A 17,864-nucleotide genomic window follows, 5' to 3' on the forward strand; every position below is an offset into this window, starting at 1 on the left:
AATTTTTTGTTTCGACCGCATCAAGTAGCTTAAAAATTCCGATATTACCTCCACATGTGAGTACGAAAAGCGGAATGAGTCCATAAGTGTTACCTATTGCATAAACCCAGCAATAGGGTGTTTCGTCTGCACTTCGCTTATCTGTCATGTGAAATCCACGTCAGTGAACTCTAGAAGAAGACGACAAAAGCATCGCATTCATTTAGCACAAAAATAGCGCGTCAATTATAAGACTTCCGCATTTTACTGTGATTTTTAGAATTAAGTTGCCTGCCATCAAGGCCTCCATTGCGGACTAATCTCCTTGGTAATGCTCTCAAGCATAAACCAACTACGCATTCAAACATCCCTCAATAAATAAGGGGGTAATAAAACGCCAAGTCCACCTGCCTACTCGTGCGTTCCGAATGGGCTTTGTACCCGGAAATCCATGAGTTAATCAGGGAGCACACAAGAAGCGGAGCCTCTTGCCACCTCCTTCGCTAACCGTGTCACTCACATGCAATCTAGCTTGCACGGATTACGCATCAACTCCGGAGGGCTTCGATCGTGATTATTTTGCAGCTCCATTCATACGAAGAGGTTCGCGAAGAGCTTTCACGGTCAACACAAATCATCAGGGAAGGAGAGAGCCGGGGGAAGGATTGCCGTCAATCAATCAACAAGTATCAATGCCCCCTCAATGTCTTCTCAAGAACAATAAAAGAGCTTAAGCGCGATAAATTCTACGTTTATCTTTTTATCTTCCTGCCAAGGACAACAGCGGCGTCCCAACACTCGCGAGCAGAAAATGGAAACGGTAGCAATGCAATCTCCTTCCCATCTCCCGAGAATGCGCGTGTGAATTGGAATAGTAGACGGGCGTCTATCTTTCAAAGCAGAGGAGTGCTCCCTTTCAGAGGTAAGTCACCAACGCTCAGCTCCCTCGCCTCGATTCACCCAAACGGCAAGCACGAGGACACGTGAAGAGTTGTGAGTGATAAGAATTGGTGAAGGGATGCGAGTGGCAAGTATTAGTGCTGAATTGATGAGCTGCATTGGCTCGATACGTCTCTCTAACTGACATTTTGGTCCATGATAAACTCACGGGGTTCCTTAAATTGTACCGATGCGATGCATTCTGATCGGCATTCCCAAACTCCCGTTGAAGTAGGATCTAAATTAAATACCTAACATTTTGGCGGAAAACAGAAAAAGGATATTTAAAAAATTATATAATTTTGACTTGCTATACATCACCTTTTTTTTAATTTCCCGGGAGCACCGAATCGTGAGAAAATGGCCCAACAGAGCGTGAAAGCAATTATCTTGCACCAGTATCACGCTTCACCAAGTACATGATTTGTGGAAGCATTGCTGGAGGAAATTTTTAATTGAGGTTGATAAGTCAATGTTTCAAACCAATTCCGAAAACCGCAATTTTTATGTGTATTTTATGTTCAGACCTACCTTAAATTACGTGTAACATTGTCATTGAAGCATAAAAGGATTGCTTTAGCAAGTGTAGAAAAAACAGGACATGTTCAGAGAAATAATACGAACCTCCTTGAGTGAAAAAAACAGGACATGTTCAGTGAAATAATACGGACGAACTCCTATCTAAAACTTTTTCTTATAACTACTGCAAGATAAGGGGTTCTATCGGATAATACAACGCAGGCAGTTGCTTGAAGTTTCTCACCGCGTTAAGGATCTCAAAGCTCTTGACGATTTCATAGTCGAATCTCAAAACATTAGAGCCTCATTTCCGGAGAGAATCCTCACAAGATATCATGCATACTTATAGCGTGATTTAAAAAAAATTATCTTGTGAAAAGCTACAAAAACGTGTGCATACTAAACTGTCATTTTCTCGTGATCACTACGAGAATAATGGTGCTGGAAACAAGTGGAATCTGTAAATCCCACTATAACAGGCATAGAGCGAGTGAGAAGCGAGTCAGGCGCTTTCAATTCATGAATAAACCGCAGAGAAAGAATCAGTTTTAACGAGAATGTTTGTGGAAACTATGAGCAATTATTGGAATCAGTGCGACCCATGTGTATATGTGTTGAATATTTGATTTGTAAACTAAATAATTTAAAAAATTAATAATTAAAAGCTCTATCCTTTTTTCATAATTGGCTTCCGCAATGCAAGTGGTAAAGGATAACAGCGTGCAAAGTGAAAGCATCGATTTCAGAAACCCAGTACCGATAGGATAGTGGAAAAATTGTGGAAAGTGGAATTTTACTATCGGAAACAGACACAGAAAGTAAGGCTCACTACTGAGCATAAGATCTCGGCTCTTCTCCAACAAAAGAAAAAAAAGTATTGAGAGAGTTGGATATTATTTTCAACTAGCAATTTTTTCAAAATTTAGAACTTACATAACCATTTTTCAACTTCTCTTTTACATTTATTAGCTCCCACGGACCTCTTTGTGCCATTTCAAATACCACTTTTTTGACAAGTAACCATTGATAGCCTTTTTCGTGTAACATCTCAATTAAGTAGCACAATATTTGGATCCTAATCCTTACCAGTGGCGGATCTATGGGGGGTTAAGGGAGCTATAGGCCCCCCCCCTTGGGCATCCAATTTACACTAGATAGAATGGTAATTTTTTCCGACCCGCACTACTGCTGTAATTTAAAGCCCCACTTAGCTCTCCCCCTGTACCTACACTGGATCCACCACTGATCCTTATCATAGGTATTGATCTCAACCTAATGTTTGCATTGCCCATTTTCTTAGGAGCATGTTAATATTTGCAGAAAAGTTTCTCGAGTTTTCCACCGGTTGATGTTTTCCATGTCTCGGGAGACATGGGAAACATCAACCGGTGGTAAACCCAGAAACGTTTCTGCAGCTGATACGCTGGGAAAACCTAAGATCATATATGTTAATATTTACTAACCCCTAACCCTAAGCCAAGTAACTACTTCAATCAACTCGTTTCTTTGGCAATTTCCTAAATTAATTATTTCCTCATTTATTTCCAGATACCTTACCATGAGCCTCCTCTGCGTCACAACTGGCATTTAATCGCAAAAGGATAAAATAGCCAACAACAAGTTGAAGATACTTTGGCGAATTTTTGTTTTTCTTCCACTGTCTTTCGTCAGACGCCAACCACCGTCATCTGCAATGAGTGACGCTTTGAGTATTAGTGGATCGAGCGACTGGGAGTCCCCTCTGACGACGAAGGGGAAGTTGCGACAATACTATGCAGCCGTGTCGGGTAAGTACCTATGAGCAACATCCCATTCATACTTTACACGGTTTAATTTCCTCAACGGGGAACTGAATCTTTAGAAATTTCCCGAACCCTCGAGGCCATTGAAGAGCCGAGTTATTGGTAAGGGTGGTCGGATCGGATACCTCGGATCCAAATATCCGTGGATATTGCCCTTCATCGGACACATCGGATAAAAAGTCGCGGAAGACATCGGATCTGGATCCGAAATTTCAAATAGTAGCTTCAGTGAATGCAACGCCCCATAAGGGTGGAAAGAGTTTCGATTCGACGTCGCATGCGATTCTTGTCCTACTCATGAACTGTTTTGTTTGAAAGCTCTCGCAGAGGTTACGTCGGAGAATTCAGCTGTGGGAGATAAAAAAATGGCAAAATACGACTGGCACATAATGTGACTCTTCCCAATAGATTAGGGGAATCTCAGCGTCATTTGGAGAATCTCAGCGTCAGGAATTTGAAAATGCGTTTGGATCCGAAAACATCCGATCCGAAAGATCCGGCTCCGAAAATCAAGGATCCGATCCGATTCCGAAAAAAAATCCTGTATCCGTCCATCCCTAGTTATTGGAATTCGAAAACACACATCATTGGCAACCCTCACTACACACCCGAGCCAAGCAAAGAAAACATGCTGAAAATGTGGAATATTACTCATTTCTTCTCTCTTAATTCTTCTTCTCGAGCTTACTTCTTTTCGTAGAAAAAAACACAGTGGATTTTGCTAAGTAATAAAACTTTTATTTTAACATTGTTTTTCTCATTAGCTTTCAATATTTTACCAGGCATTTTTGAAAATGAAATCCCATTTGAGGCCAATAGCAAGTGAATTTATCGTTGAAAAAGTTTAAAAATAAAAATTTGAAGTTATAAACAAAATATGGTGAAAACATCTGAAAGATAAGAAAAATTGAATTTAAAAAATACGAGACTACATTCCGTTAGCTCTTTAACGATGAAAATTTACTCATTCTGTCTTCTAGTAATTTATATCATCAACAATTTTCACACCTGCTCCAAGCTAGGTTAAATCCCGTTGGAATTAATTTTCAAATAATTTTGGATTAAATAGATCCCATATTTTTGCGATAAAGTAGTATTTTTCTGAATTTTGCGCTAGGCAGCAAGAAAACACTAATCGAACAGTCATGGAGTAAATAGAGCAAACTTTTTGCATCTCGCGTGGGTGTTGCCACGCACTACGCTGTATAACGTCAGAGTCGCTTTGGGTACGGCCGGCTATTACGCAACGGTAAAAAGTCTGAGGAACCCAAATGGGGGCCATAAGGATAATAAGGTTGAATTCACGTAAACATAGCCAACAGAACAACAAAACCTCCACCAGCATACCAAAATTCCACGTGGGATCTATGTGGGTCTCTTTTGAATTTCACAACATACCCACGTGTCTTATTAAAAGTCTTCATCCAACTTATTTTCACCAGTAATCCATTTGAATTAAACGTGGGCCTCACCTCAATTAGGATTAAGCGCTACTTCAACTAAACAGGTTACAATGTGGCATTTCTCCTGCACCAAATGTGCAAATTGAGTAATTTAATGACAGATTTCAAGCAAAAACCTTCTTATATTTCCAATAATAAAACGCTACATTACAATTTGGGAGCCATTTACATTCGTATGAGGTATGTGTACCTGTAGCAAACATGTCAAATGTACAATTCCTACGGCAATAGTAAAAATATAATCCTATGATATTGGGCTATTTGTGGAAATTGCCGTGTTGATAAAAAATTTTAATGCATTGTAAGAATTTTTATAAGCCAAAAATTATAATAATACCGCTCTTTTTACAAATTTAAATGTAGATACTTTATTTCATTCCTTTAATTTGATTAAATATAGTTGCGAAATACTTCACCAAAAAAGTAAAGTTTCCAAGGTTTTACAATGTATCACTGAATTGAAGTTCTATGAACATGCCCAGATTTCAAGTCAAAAAAGCAGAGAGAGTAAAAAACCTTGCAGAATATAAACCTCGGTTTAATTGCCCTTTAGAGATGAAATTTAATACAAAACGCGACTCGTGGTACGAACACGAGCGTTGGCACGACAGGGCGCCATTGTGGTGGTGCGCGCTCACTCTTGGTGCGATGTCCCGGGAATAAAAGGACAGAAAAGAAAGATATTTGAGGAGACACTTCAAAAATGTCTAATGAGTCGTTGTAAAAAACAGGGAAATGATATAAAAATCCGAGAGGGGCGCTATCCTTAGTTATGTCCGAAAAAAAAAACCAAAAATACCAATATTTGAAAACTTTGAGCGCGATGCGGCACGTTTTCCCGGTATCCGGTTGCAAAAATTATTTTCTCGATTTCTTTTCTCGCCAAATGGAAAAAATCTGGTCCCAAAAGAAATACCAAGTTTTTAAAAATAAGGACCACCCCATTGCACATACTCCGAATCGTTACCTTACAATATTATTCTGGCCGCGATGCATTTTTTATTCATTTAAGGACTTTCATGTTTATTTAGTGAATTTAATCTTTTACTACTATCGAGAAATACACATTACGCACTCAAGCGTGTTTTTAACCTATTCTTGTGGAGAAATGTTTACATCTGCATAATTTCCACACTGGCATTTAACCCATTATAACCCAATGTTGTATCTTAGCAACATTAAAAATGTACAAATTGTCACCTCTATTTAGGAAATATTTGAACTACGTATTATACTGTGGTGTAAATTTTAATGACGACATACGTATCTGCCTCGATGATTATGATCGAGAGCAAAATTTTCAAGTTTTCAAAGTGAGAAATCTTGAAATTTTATTTATCCTAGAAGCAGCTCTGGGTTACAAAGGGTTAATGGATGGATATTGGGAAACTTTCAACCTCCACCAGACGTATGTGTGTATTCCATTTGCGATTCCGGAGAATCCAGGGAGCTGCGCGACAATTCCAGCTATTTCATCACTAAGAATTTGCTACACCTAACATGAGTCAGTGCTAAGAAGGTGGCATAAGAGTCATAGCGAGAGTCGATAATTTCTTCGCTTTCTTCCGCTAGGAGCCGCTAATGAGAGCTGGAATAAACGCCCTCTCCCGCTCATCTCTTTAGCGGGGTGAAACACGTGCTTCTCAATTGGATGACCGTTTCTATCGAAGGCCAGAAAGCACCTCCCTCCCTTTGAATCGCAGAAATCGAGGAAATGGAGAAATTATGGTTACAAAATATTACCTTGAAAGTAAGTATTTGGGGATAATAAGAGCATTGAGCATAGGCTTATGATGGGTGATTTCCAATCACATGAATCAAGCATGGACTTCTGTTAACTCTATTAAAAAAAAAAACAAGTTTCCGTGTTCATCTTTGTGTTGACTTGCGTCTTGGTCTTACAGCGACACACGAAATATCGCAATCGACACAAATAGACTTAAAGATTAAACTAATGTCTACCAATTAAATGCACAAAATACATGCGATAAAACGAATACTCATAGAATATGAAAAATGAAAAAGAAGAAACTTTGTACTTTCACGTGAAATATTTACTCACTCATTTACACGACCATGGTTTCAACGGAAGACGTCATCATCAGGTCTAACGTTGAAACCATGGTCGTGTAAATGTGTGAGTAAATATTTCACGTGAAAGTACAAAGTTTCTTCGCTTTCATTTTTCATAATGAATCGCTTTCGCAAAGTTACGCCTCAAATAATCAACTCATAGAATACTTCGAAAACGTAAAATATAAAATCACGAATTATGCATTCAATAACGCAATATATTAAATCTAAGCATAAACCCATTCTTTACAAAAGACTAAATCTTTATTTATCGCCGAATGCCATGAGAGCTTTAAAAAGCAACTAGCCTTACTGGCCAACTAGTCAGGTATCGAAGTGATTGGAAAATCACAGTGCCGCTCGTCACTAACATGTACATTACTGGAGGTGTAATCGAGACTTCACTCTACATGCAATACGGGAAGACACCCTGTGCGCACAAAATAATTCTTATGGTACAAATGTTTAATGTAATGTGCGGAATAATCTTCGAAATACATTAAATAATGATCTGTCACAGCTATCTGCGCAGCTAATCATACCACAAATATCGTCTTCCGTTTCCTTCTCTGATCATCACCACGTGATTTCTGCGTTCTTGGTGTCATTGTCATTTTTTGTACTTTTCCAGTAGCCTTCCCTGATGGCCTTGGGAAGGTGTGTCTTTAAATATGCAGCTAGGAACAGCTAAGACAAGCAACTACATGTTAACGCCATCTATTCCTCACTTTTTCATACATTGACGCCCCTAACCGGTAAAAACAATAATCGCGGATGCAAATATCGTTCGCTTCTAATTTTACTTCGCATACGAAGTTATAGAATTATATTGGATGCAGTGATTTTAAGCTTACTCTCTCATCCGCCAGCACCATCATTCGTGAATACTAGCGAGTAGTTTAGCAACCACAGGAAAACAGCCATTGGATAAAATATAATCAAATTAAATGTAAATAATATGACCTTAATTGATTATTTCCTTACATTTTTATGCCAGAGTCGCTTAACACTATTTCAAAACTTAAATAAATTTTAAAAATCTTATTTGAGACTCCGGAAATAACCAGTTTGACAAAGAAACTTCAATGAAGATAAGTTCAATGGCAAGGTAATCGCACGAAGGATAAGCATCATGAACATATAATCTCTTAAGGCCGCTTGAATGATGGAAATATCAGGTCCAAAAATCAAAGATATTGTAAAAGAATAAAGGCAATCCGATATGCTAAGCACTTAAGGATGATAATACACTATCAAAGGGATAAATATTGAACACGGAAGAATATTTAATGAGTATTTCCAATTTAAATGATAGTTGGTATCATTTAAATTGGTGGAAATTATTTATCGTGGCTATATTTTCCCGAAGGAGAGCAGGTTAAATTATTCGAAAATTTAATTTAAAAATAAAGATGTAATCAATAATTCTCTGCCTGATAAAGTTACGCATAAGAGGAATAGCCTTGAAATTGTACGCAGCCTCAAACTTTGTCTTCGCTAATCGTCGTGAGCTCGGCCCGCAAATGAATTACTGGTACTAATTTCTGCTCACTCTATTGCTGCGTTGTTTGAGGTTAAATCTTAATTTAAACTGATTCCAGTATCTACCAGCCTAAGCTTACGTACAGAGTTAAATAAATTCAAAGAGTTAGATAGAATTAAAGACAGTAAAAAAGGGCACCTAAGCTTTACTTTCGGTAATTACACTGATAAAATCTCCAGATTTACTCAGCTGAAAAGTAACTTGATTAAATTAAATTAAACAAATTAATAACCTAATTATTTATCTCCAACCTCAAAATAGTTTTATTTTAATGTTAAATTTTAAATATATTACATAAAAATTTTAAATTGGTATTAAATTTACAATAAAATTATTTAATGGTGAAAATTTTGTAGTAGAGAAGCCAGAGATACCACGCTAAAGTCTCTGATAAATCTTTCCTTTCACTCGAAAAATTGAGTGAGGATACTAGATGCATCCACCATGCCTTTTAAATCGTACAAATTTTGAAAATTACTTGCTCCACGCAGAAATTCGGAAAATTGATGCATTGAGAATTAAATTAGCTCAGAGATCGATTTAATAGCATAAATTCCGACTTCGCAATCAATGACGTACAGCAGCAGTAACTTCTGAGCTTCATGAAATCATTGGCAAACAGCATTTCACTTATTATAATGGCATTTCGCCAATCAAACATCGTGTCGCCTATTGAAGTCTTTAATTCGTTGCCCTCGCATAGGGATAAGCTTTGGTATGACTGTCCGTAAAAAGCAATGTGAATGCCTGTAAAATCATTGGCAATAGTCTCTCATGGGCTATCTATCCTATGGCAGGTAAACTTAGTGACAAATCAATGGAGGCACTCGCAGCGGCTAAGGGATATTTATAGTCGTCATGAGAGAATCCTGGGTCATAGGGTCTCACAAATCAACCAAAACCATTTCTTGGCGAGGAATTGGAAATGGAAACGCGAAGTATTATCCTCTGGAAATTTTCCAACCATAGTGAGCTCAAGGAAAATTAATATAGAAAAGGCATAAAAAAAGTTTGACGGAGTTATGCTTCACAAAGGTAGGAATTTATTTTTCTTTCTCTAATTATCAAAAATATAATTTTCAACTGCCCTCCATTGATATTATTTGATTTATTTCGTTTACCTGGCCCAGATGAGGCCACAATCCGGCCCCCTCTTCCTCTGGACCAGGGCTCTCTTTACAAGGTTATAGATACGGAAATGAAGGAATACAGTAATCAGTAAAAAATTAATATGATGGTAGATAATTAATATTATTATGTAGCTTACTGAGAGAGCTTACTAATCGAATCATTCTCTCCAATATAATAAACTTTTTCTTGATTGTAAGGCTTAATAAAATATTTAAATAATATTTCTGCAAAAGAATAAAGGCAATCCGATATGCTAAGCACTTAAAGATGATAATACACTATCAAAGGGATAATTATTGAACACGGAAGAATTATATATTTTGTAAGTACTTTTGAATACACATCAGTTATTTGGGTCAACAAAAGGACTGCAGAAAAAAATCTCTCGATGTATTTTAACACCTTCACCCAGTATTCAAAAGAATTTCCAACTTGCAATATTATAACCCATATTTTTACCGAGCTTAGAGAGAAAAGAAGCAAATTTTATATTCTTATGCTCTCCATCACAAACGGAAACGGAACATTTGGTAGGCATTATAAGCATAAAATATGAAAAAAGCGCTGACTAGGTGCTTGATAACTATCATAAATCATTATTTACTAACTATTACGTCTAATAAGACTGCAATGGTGCCCATGAGGTGATCTGAGAAGCATGTTTTTTTCTAATAGGTTTCATTAGGCGCGAGTTTTTCTGCTGGAATTGAAGGCTATGAAAATGAGTCTTTTCGTCTGATCACCACGTTTAAATTACTCTAAATAATTTGTATTCCACCAAATGAATGCATTTTCACGAATTTTACAGCCTCAATAACTTTTCATGTGCCAAAATACCCTTCCTTATCTTAAGTAAATTAATGACGTGGAGTTTCTTATAATTTTGGCTAAATTGTACGCTTCGAACATAAATTCACACCAGTCAGACACAGTAGATTTTTTTATCATCATCACTGGCACATTCCTCCGAGGCTATGAATACATTACATCATAAGCTATAAGCAAGGTAACTTTGAGAAATGAGCAAGCATGTTCATATGTGCTCGTGCAAGAGCAAAAGCAACTTTCTGCGTCCTTAAATGTGAGTATTCGTATTTTCATTACTAAATTGGATATAAAAATACGTAGCCTAATGTTCCAAGCACCCTTTTCATGTAACAGGTTCGACAAAAATTCTAATTAATTACCAATTCAGCCATTTGTTCTCCGGGGGTAGAGTAGTTTACAAGGGCTTGTTTATTTTTGTAAGATAATTGATCTATACTTCGCAAGTGGTTACGAATAGCCCTGGCCTTCTTCAATCCATATTGTAATTCATTTGTACAAAAATTACGTAAATACGAAACGCTACGAGTAGAACTACTGCATTTTACGCCGAGGACTTATTTGAGACAAAACTATGCGCAAGAAATACTTGTACACAACAACTCGGCGTAACTCGAGTCCATATCTCCCACTCCGAGGGGTACATTCCACCAATCACAGTTCATTCGTGTATCAAATCAAAACTCGACGGAGAGCGGATGATATCGACCTAAGTGTGCTTCCACACTTCATATGACTGTCGATAGGCATAACTAACTTCCCTGCAGCTGGTTATTCTAATGAGAAATGCTGTTCTTTCTTAACCAATGACAATTCCAAGTCGAATTATCTGAATTAAAATTGTTACGAGCAATCAGACGCTCTTCTAAAGTTCCCAACCACATATCATGATTTGTTGTAAATGAGGCCTTAGATTTAAATTGTAAGCATGAACTTCAACGAGTAGCTCATGTATTTTACTGTACTGACTTTTGTTGCCTCGAGCAGAGGCCTGAAATCTAACAAAGCTCGACGAAACCTAGAAAACGTTTTTCTTGAGTTAGAAAGCTCAAACTTCTCATGAGCAATATAATTTGTGCATAAGACGCCAGATTTATTTTTTCCGGCTCCCGTGCGATGAAATATTTATTCAAGAATTAGGGTCAAAGTTGAACAAATTTCGGAAAATTCGCCCATGCTCGATTTTTTCTGAAAATAATCAAATTTTGTCTCTTGCTGTACGTGAATGAATTTCCCCAAGGAATAATCTATCGTGCCATTTTAATATACAGCACTTTTTATTTTGGTTGGCGATTTTATTAAAGGCTATTCGAGGCCTCATTTGCACGTTACAGCCTTTCAAACTCGAGAATCTTACTTTTACTATCGGACGAGGCGTAGATCCATGTTTAAACTATATTCAAATCAACGTATTATCTGCATACTATTGAAATGGTTCCACTGACCGTCTTTCTTTTTTGCATTGCAGTTTACATCACAGCACTCTGCTCCGGGATCGCAATGGCATGGACTTCTCCCCTTTCTGAAAGACTGCTTGGAAAGGAAGGGACCTACGCGCCGCTCACCCGACGCCTGACGGACGAGGAGCTCTCCTGGGTCAGCTCCGTCGTCAACTTGGGGGCCATGCTCGGATCCATCTTGGTCGGCTTCACCATGGACAGATTCGGGCGGAAGAGGACGCTCCTCGCCCTCGGAGGAATACCTTCGGCCGTCGGGTGGATAATCACGCTCTTCGCGACGAACGCAGCGTCTCTCTACGCGGCGCGATTTCTCGTCGGGATATCAACGGGCGTGTCCTCTCTGGTGGCTCCCACTTACATCGCCGAGATCTCCTCCCCTTCCCTCAGAGGATCCCTCAGCTCCATCCTGCAGATCATGCTGAACCTGGGCGTGATGGTCCCGTTTTGCATCGGGCCCTACGCCTCCTACCAAGTGCTGGCCGGCGTCAGCCTAATCTTCCCATTCCTGTTCCTCATCGCGCTGTTTCCCCTTCCGGAAACGCCTTATCACTTGTTGGCCAACAAAAAATCCGAGGAAGCCGTCTCTTCTCTGGCTTGGTTCAGGGGAGAGGAGCCTTCTGCGAGTACGAAAGAGAGGCTGGGTCAGATGACCGAGGAGATTCAAGAGCTAGGCTCGCACGGCCTCATCAACTCATTTAAAGACCTCTTTCACAGTCGCGGTAACAGGTTAGCACTGTTAGTAGTCACTGGCGCCATGATTACTCTGCAGTATTGCGGAATAAATATCATCGTTTACAATGAAGTGAGCATATTCCTTGGGAGTGCCCAAAACAACAAGCCCTTGCTTCCCGCAAGTCAATCCGCTATGGTCACTGGAGCCGTCCAGAACGTCGCCTCCTGGGTCACCGTGGCGATAGTGGACAGGACTGGGCGGAGGCCTTTGATGATGCTCTCAGCCGGGTTGACGTCGCTGGCACTCCTAGCCCTGGGTACTCAGTCTTATCTGGAAATAAATAACTACCCTGCTGCAGCTAGCCTGTCATGGCTTCCAGTGACTTCCCTCATGATATACGTCGCCGCATTTTCTTTCGGGTTGGGACCTTTAACCTGGGTGATATTGAGTGAACTGTTCACTAGCGGAGCCAAAAGTTCGGCCGCTCTCTTGGAAGGTACTTTTTCCTGGTTTCTGGCGTTCGTTGTTACCCGGACATACCTTCCAATGCTGGAAAAAATGTACACCTACGGTGTGTACTGGTTTTATTCAGCGGGTGCCGCTGTAGGTTTCGTGTTTCTTGCTGTGATGTTGCCGGAAACAAAGTGCAGAACTTTGGAAGCTGTGCACAAGCAGCTATTGCGACGATAATGAATGGTGTCTTCGATGCAATTTGATGGCCAAGAATTTCTATGTTTTAAAACGAGAACTTTGGGGCAATGTTAGTGTTTCCGTAAATTATTTCGCCCTGGAATCAGCGTTTGGTAGAGCTGCATCCAAAACCGAGTGAGGTGCTTTAGGAAAGATTTCTTAGCAAAGAAAAAGCTTGCTTAAGAGATTCTTAGTGCCATGCATCTTCACTCCTACTTGGGATTACATATGGAAAGGATGGACAAACGCCATAGCAATGTAACTTATAGAAAAATGGCAAATGATAACTATATGCATAAACGGGCACTCAAGCCATTCAAAATGGAAATCATCGCCCTAGTCGCACTTTTAAACTGCTACGGGACCAAGTACGGAATCACAACGCGATGATGGAGAGAATGTATCACTCCATGCATATCATTTGGTTTTTATGATCTTCAATAGATCATTATAGCATGGATTGGAAACCTTGGCCTCGTTTCCAATTCTAATGATCAAGTATTGCGAGTATAGTATTGCGAGTACTTCACACATCTGGCGAAATTAATGGATCGCACTATGCTAAATATGTTTAAGTAAGTTCAACCGGACTACGCCGCAAACTTCTCAGCATCGATAATTTTCTTTGTGGTAAGGGTGGACACATTCGCTACCGGGTTCTCGTTCGAGTATATATATACCTACCACAGCGAGAGAGAGAGAGAGAAAAAAACAATTTTTATCGCATTAAAATCGTTTTTCTTTAATGCCTCCAGCACGGCTGCAGCATTCCCGCAAAGGGTGAACTGCAATTATAGGCTGATTAAAAATTCATTCTCCTTCTGGGACTTCGAATAGAAAATTTTTCCACATTGCTCACGCTTGAACTACAGTCATGCTGTGTAAAAGCCTAAATTTATGAGGCTCATCTCTAAAAATTCCAACCATGATAATATTAAGCAAACAAGATGGGAAAAACTGCAGAAGTTCATCTTCAAGTAAGATGTACAAACAGAACTCTTGGAGATTAATATTAAAGCTATCTCAAGAAGCAGCATAAAGAGATCGAAATAAAAAATTCCATCCGATCTCTTTTTCTTTTCCAAAAATTAATAAATTAATTTCAGAAATGTAAACATATCATAAGTGATACAGATAATAATTTAATATCAATATGCCACCTGTCGGAGCACGAACCTTAGGAAACGGATTTGAATAGACGAGCCAACTGCCTTCGGAGTGTTATTGCTTAGTAGTCTAGTTGTACAATTCAGAACTGATTACGTCATTAAATACATCGCTAATCACCATTCTCTTTCGTTTGTCTTATCACTGACTTACGATATTGTAAAATATGATCGGAAAAAATTAGGAACTATTACTCCTAAAATAAGCCTATAAAACCAGCATAAATCAAGAAAAACAGTAAAATGCCCTCAAAATTATAAGTTTGATACATTTTTATATTAAAATAAATAATTTATTTTTCTAATGGATAGTGTTTCAATAAAATTATTACCCTTTTTAATGCTCCACTATTTTTTTCAAGCTGCGGCAGGTAAATCCACATACATTGCCATTTGGCAATAATTAAATAGCGGTTTTCACGATTATGGATAGATTACGGAGACAAATCCGGAAATTGATAAGTCATGGATTCTGTTGTGAGTAATGCTTAATTTAACCCTCTCTTGATAGAGTAAACATCTCCCATATTGGTCATAATGAGGAGGGAAGACATCTTGACAATATCTTGTTCTTGAAGTGGACCATATACCTATCCTCACGAATAGTAGCACTAAGTATGTATATGTTAAACGTCCTCACTCGTTGTCGGACCCTTTCTTCTGAATAAAGTAGACCATGATTTATTTTGAGAGTCGAAAATAATGTTATTAAAAAATTCACGGCTAGGTACTTTTTGCTTATCACGGTGCCGAAACACACCCACATAATTCTGCATTATCTGTCTCGATTTAATTATAGAAACGCGGGCTAAGGTTGGATTATAAAATTACGCACTATTTTCCACATTTTATAAAATCAAAACTTTGTGTTCGCACATTCCTGCCTAAAATTAAAGCCTCCTGTAATTTTATCATATCTTCAGGCCTCACTTGATGGAACCGCATATCTTTAGTGCGAAAGAAATCATTTTTGATGTTCTACAAAGCACCTTTATTATTCCGCACCTGGGTTTCAACTTGTGACTATATTGTAGATATTTGAAACCCAGTGTTGGAACAATAAAATTTTGCGGAACACATACAAAGCGATTTATTTCCCATTATTTGCCTGTTGTAAGCATTGGAACTCCTCGCATAAGTTGTAAAATAATTTTTTTTACAAATAATTCTCCTTTCACAAAATAATTAATCTGTCACGATCAAGTCTTTCATTAAAATTGAAAGCCACCGAAAATTATAAAAACGCTGCTCATAGCACTGTCACCCATCTCCATCATACGTCATCCATCACCTGTCATCGCTTCAATTTTCGCAACACACGTCACCACAATGTCTATAACCTCAATTAATTCCTACCACTAACCCTTTCGATAAGACCTGGTATTGATTCTTATCCCATCCCCATGGCATCGACGATTATCTCATGTCATCAATTAGGAATGTTTTTTGTTTACTCCAGCGGGCAATAGCCTCCAGGTGCCACTGGTTATCGAGTATTTCTCAAGTTTGTATCCAACAGCACTGTTTGCATCCAACGGAAGGCAGCATTCTCGCGCAAAGGTATGTAAACTTTGTTCATAGCATGTGCAATTTACTCACTGCACAATGAATACCATTACCTGATGGACGTTTACGATTTGGATACAAGTTAATGGTGCACATTACTAATTTTTAGACGGATTTGCGTTAGTGATGTGGTATTGCTTTCGTAAATATTACTTCCCGTAGAATGACGTCATTGAAAATACTTTTCTCAAGAAGTAGATTAAAACCTTCCATTCACCACATTAGTTATCCGCAAATCGTGTACCACCACATCGTTTAAACAAATCGAATAAAGAAATAATGATGTAAACGATGTCAGTAAAAAAAGTGAGTTAAACTTAGCTTTGCTGAAAAGATTAATATCAATGGCAACATTATAAACCTGGAAACTTTTCTTGATCGATTATTTAAAGTATTCAGTCAGCCATGATTTCAGGCATTAGTCATCATTATCAAGGCATTTTAATTTTAAGTGTCAAAAAGTTGCGTGTTTTTTAAATTGAAATAGTAAATAACGCTGGTCGCGAAAATTGATCGGAATTCACAAAAGAATATGAATTTCTTGTCAAGTCACAGAGACACATTATTTCCTAAAACATGATTATTCAGTTAAGCATTGATATTAAATGTAAATTTTACATACTAATCTAATATAAAACGTGAGTAAGTGGCAATCACTTCAAATTTTTGAGCTAAAAGACAAATGAATCTAGAGAAAACATTGCAGAACATAAATGATCTAAGCGCACAGCACAATAAAAAGAGCATTCGTCTAAAATTTATCTGGAACAAATTTGAAAAATGTTAAAATGATTTTAGTAAAATAATGTAAATAAATTAGTTTTCTCACTCATAAGAGATAAAAATTGCAGAGGTTATTCAGATATACTATTTCTATGTCACCGCTGAAAGCTATAAACTATACTTCGAGAAAATATGCACCTACCATTGAGAAATTAGTGTTAGTCGCGTTTCAAGATTTTTTATCCACGACTGAATATAGTACAACTGAATGGGCATTGCAATTTATTCTAATTATTTGTACTAAAGATATCTCAACGGATTTCCTCTGATTTTACTTATCTCATAAATTTTCTTCGGTTCCGTTCATTAATGCTTTACAACTCTTATACGACCTGAAAATGAAATATTATTAATTAAAATTCTATGAATACAAAACAACGTCCAACTGCACAGCAAATTTAGTCAAAACTCTTCAGTTTCTCATGACTTACATGAGTATTCATCATAGAAGAAAATGTTAAAACAGGACCAATACACAATATTGCTTTCTTTCTCATTCCAGTATTGCATGTCAACCGAACTAGGTTTAATCTCACTCGTGTTAGCAAATTTTAGAGGTAAGACTATTTTACGCGCACGGTAACCCACAGGGTGTAAGGCCTGGGGGTACTGACTGGTGTTCAAATCCCGGGTGAAGCCAATATACACCCCCCATCAATAATCCTCATCAATAATCCTCGGCATGAGAGTAAGCCAGGGGAAAGAAATCCAGACCCCCCTCCCAGAAGTTATTGGTATTCACGCGCCATTAGCTAAGTCTGGGGTAAGCTTTACCCTCACCTACCCAAACCAACCTTCGAGTTGAGTCAACGAGTGAATGACAAGGCCGTTTTCACCATTTGTATCATTCATTGAGTAGTTAAATGACGGGATGCAACATAGTAATTCCAAGCATAATGCTGACCTCGAAGGTTAATTAAAAAAAACAACTAGTGCACGAAAATATTTAAACATTATACATTTTTTTCCATATTATAATAAATAAGTCATGTTAATAAATGTTACTTTATACTACTTTATGTAAACAAGTTCTGTTATTAAGTTAAAAAGTTGTTGATAATATACTTTATTATGGTATAAAATATCTAAATCAATTGTACCTGTCACTTCCATTTAAAAAAAACTCTGCACGTACGAATCTTTAGAGGCAATTCGTGACGAGAAAAATGGGCTCCATGCTTTGTTCAAATGCGGTAAGTTAAAGAATGTTAAAGTGTTTTTGTTTTCTTTTCACAAGCCGAGTTAAAAGTAC

At 38.0% G+C, this 17,864-nt stretch overlaps 1 protein-coding gene across 1 annotated transcript; it reads left to right on the forward strand.

The window, feature by feature from the left end:
- The first annotated feature begins 489 nt into the window (after positions 1-489).
- Positions 490-15,429, forward strand: LOC124153352 (facilitated trehalose transporter Tret1-like). The gene is made up of 3 exons (XM_046526463.1): positions 490-901; positions 2,986-3,224; positions 11,743-15,429. The coding sequence occupies exons 2-3, from the start codon at positions 3,131-3,133 to the stop codon at positions 13,095-13,097; spliced, it is 1,449 nt and encodes a 482-aa protein (XP_046382419.1). The 5' UTR covers positions 490-901; positions 2,986-3,130; the 3' UTR covers positions 13,098-15,429.
- Positions 15,430-17,864: the final 2,435 nt, after the last annotated feature.

This window comes from Ischnura elegans, chromosome 2 (assembly GCF_921293095.1).
Source record: "Ischnura elegans chromosome 2, ioIscEleg1.1, whole genome shotgun sequence".
NCBI classification, from domain to species: Eukaryota; Metazoa; Arthropoda; class Insecta; order Odonata; family Coenagrionidae; genus Ischnura; species Ischnura elegans.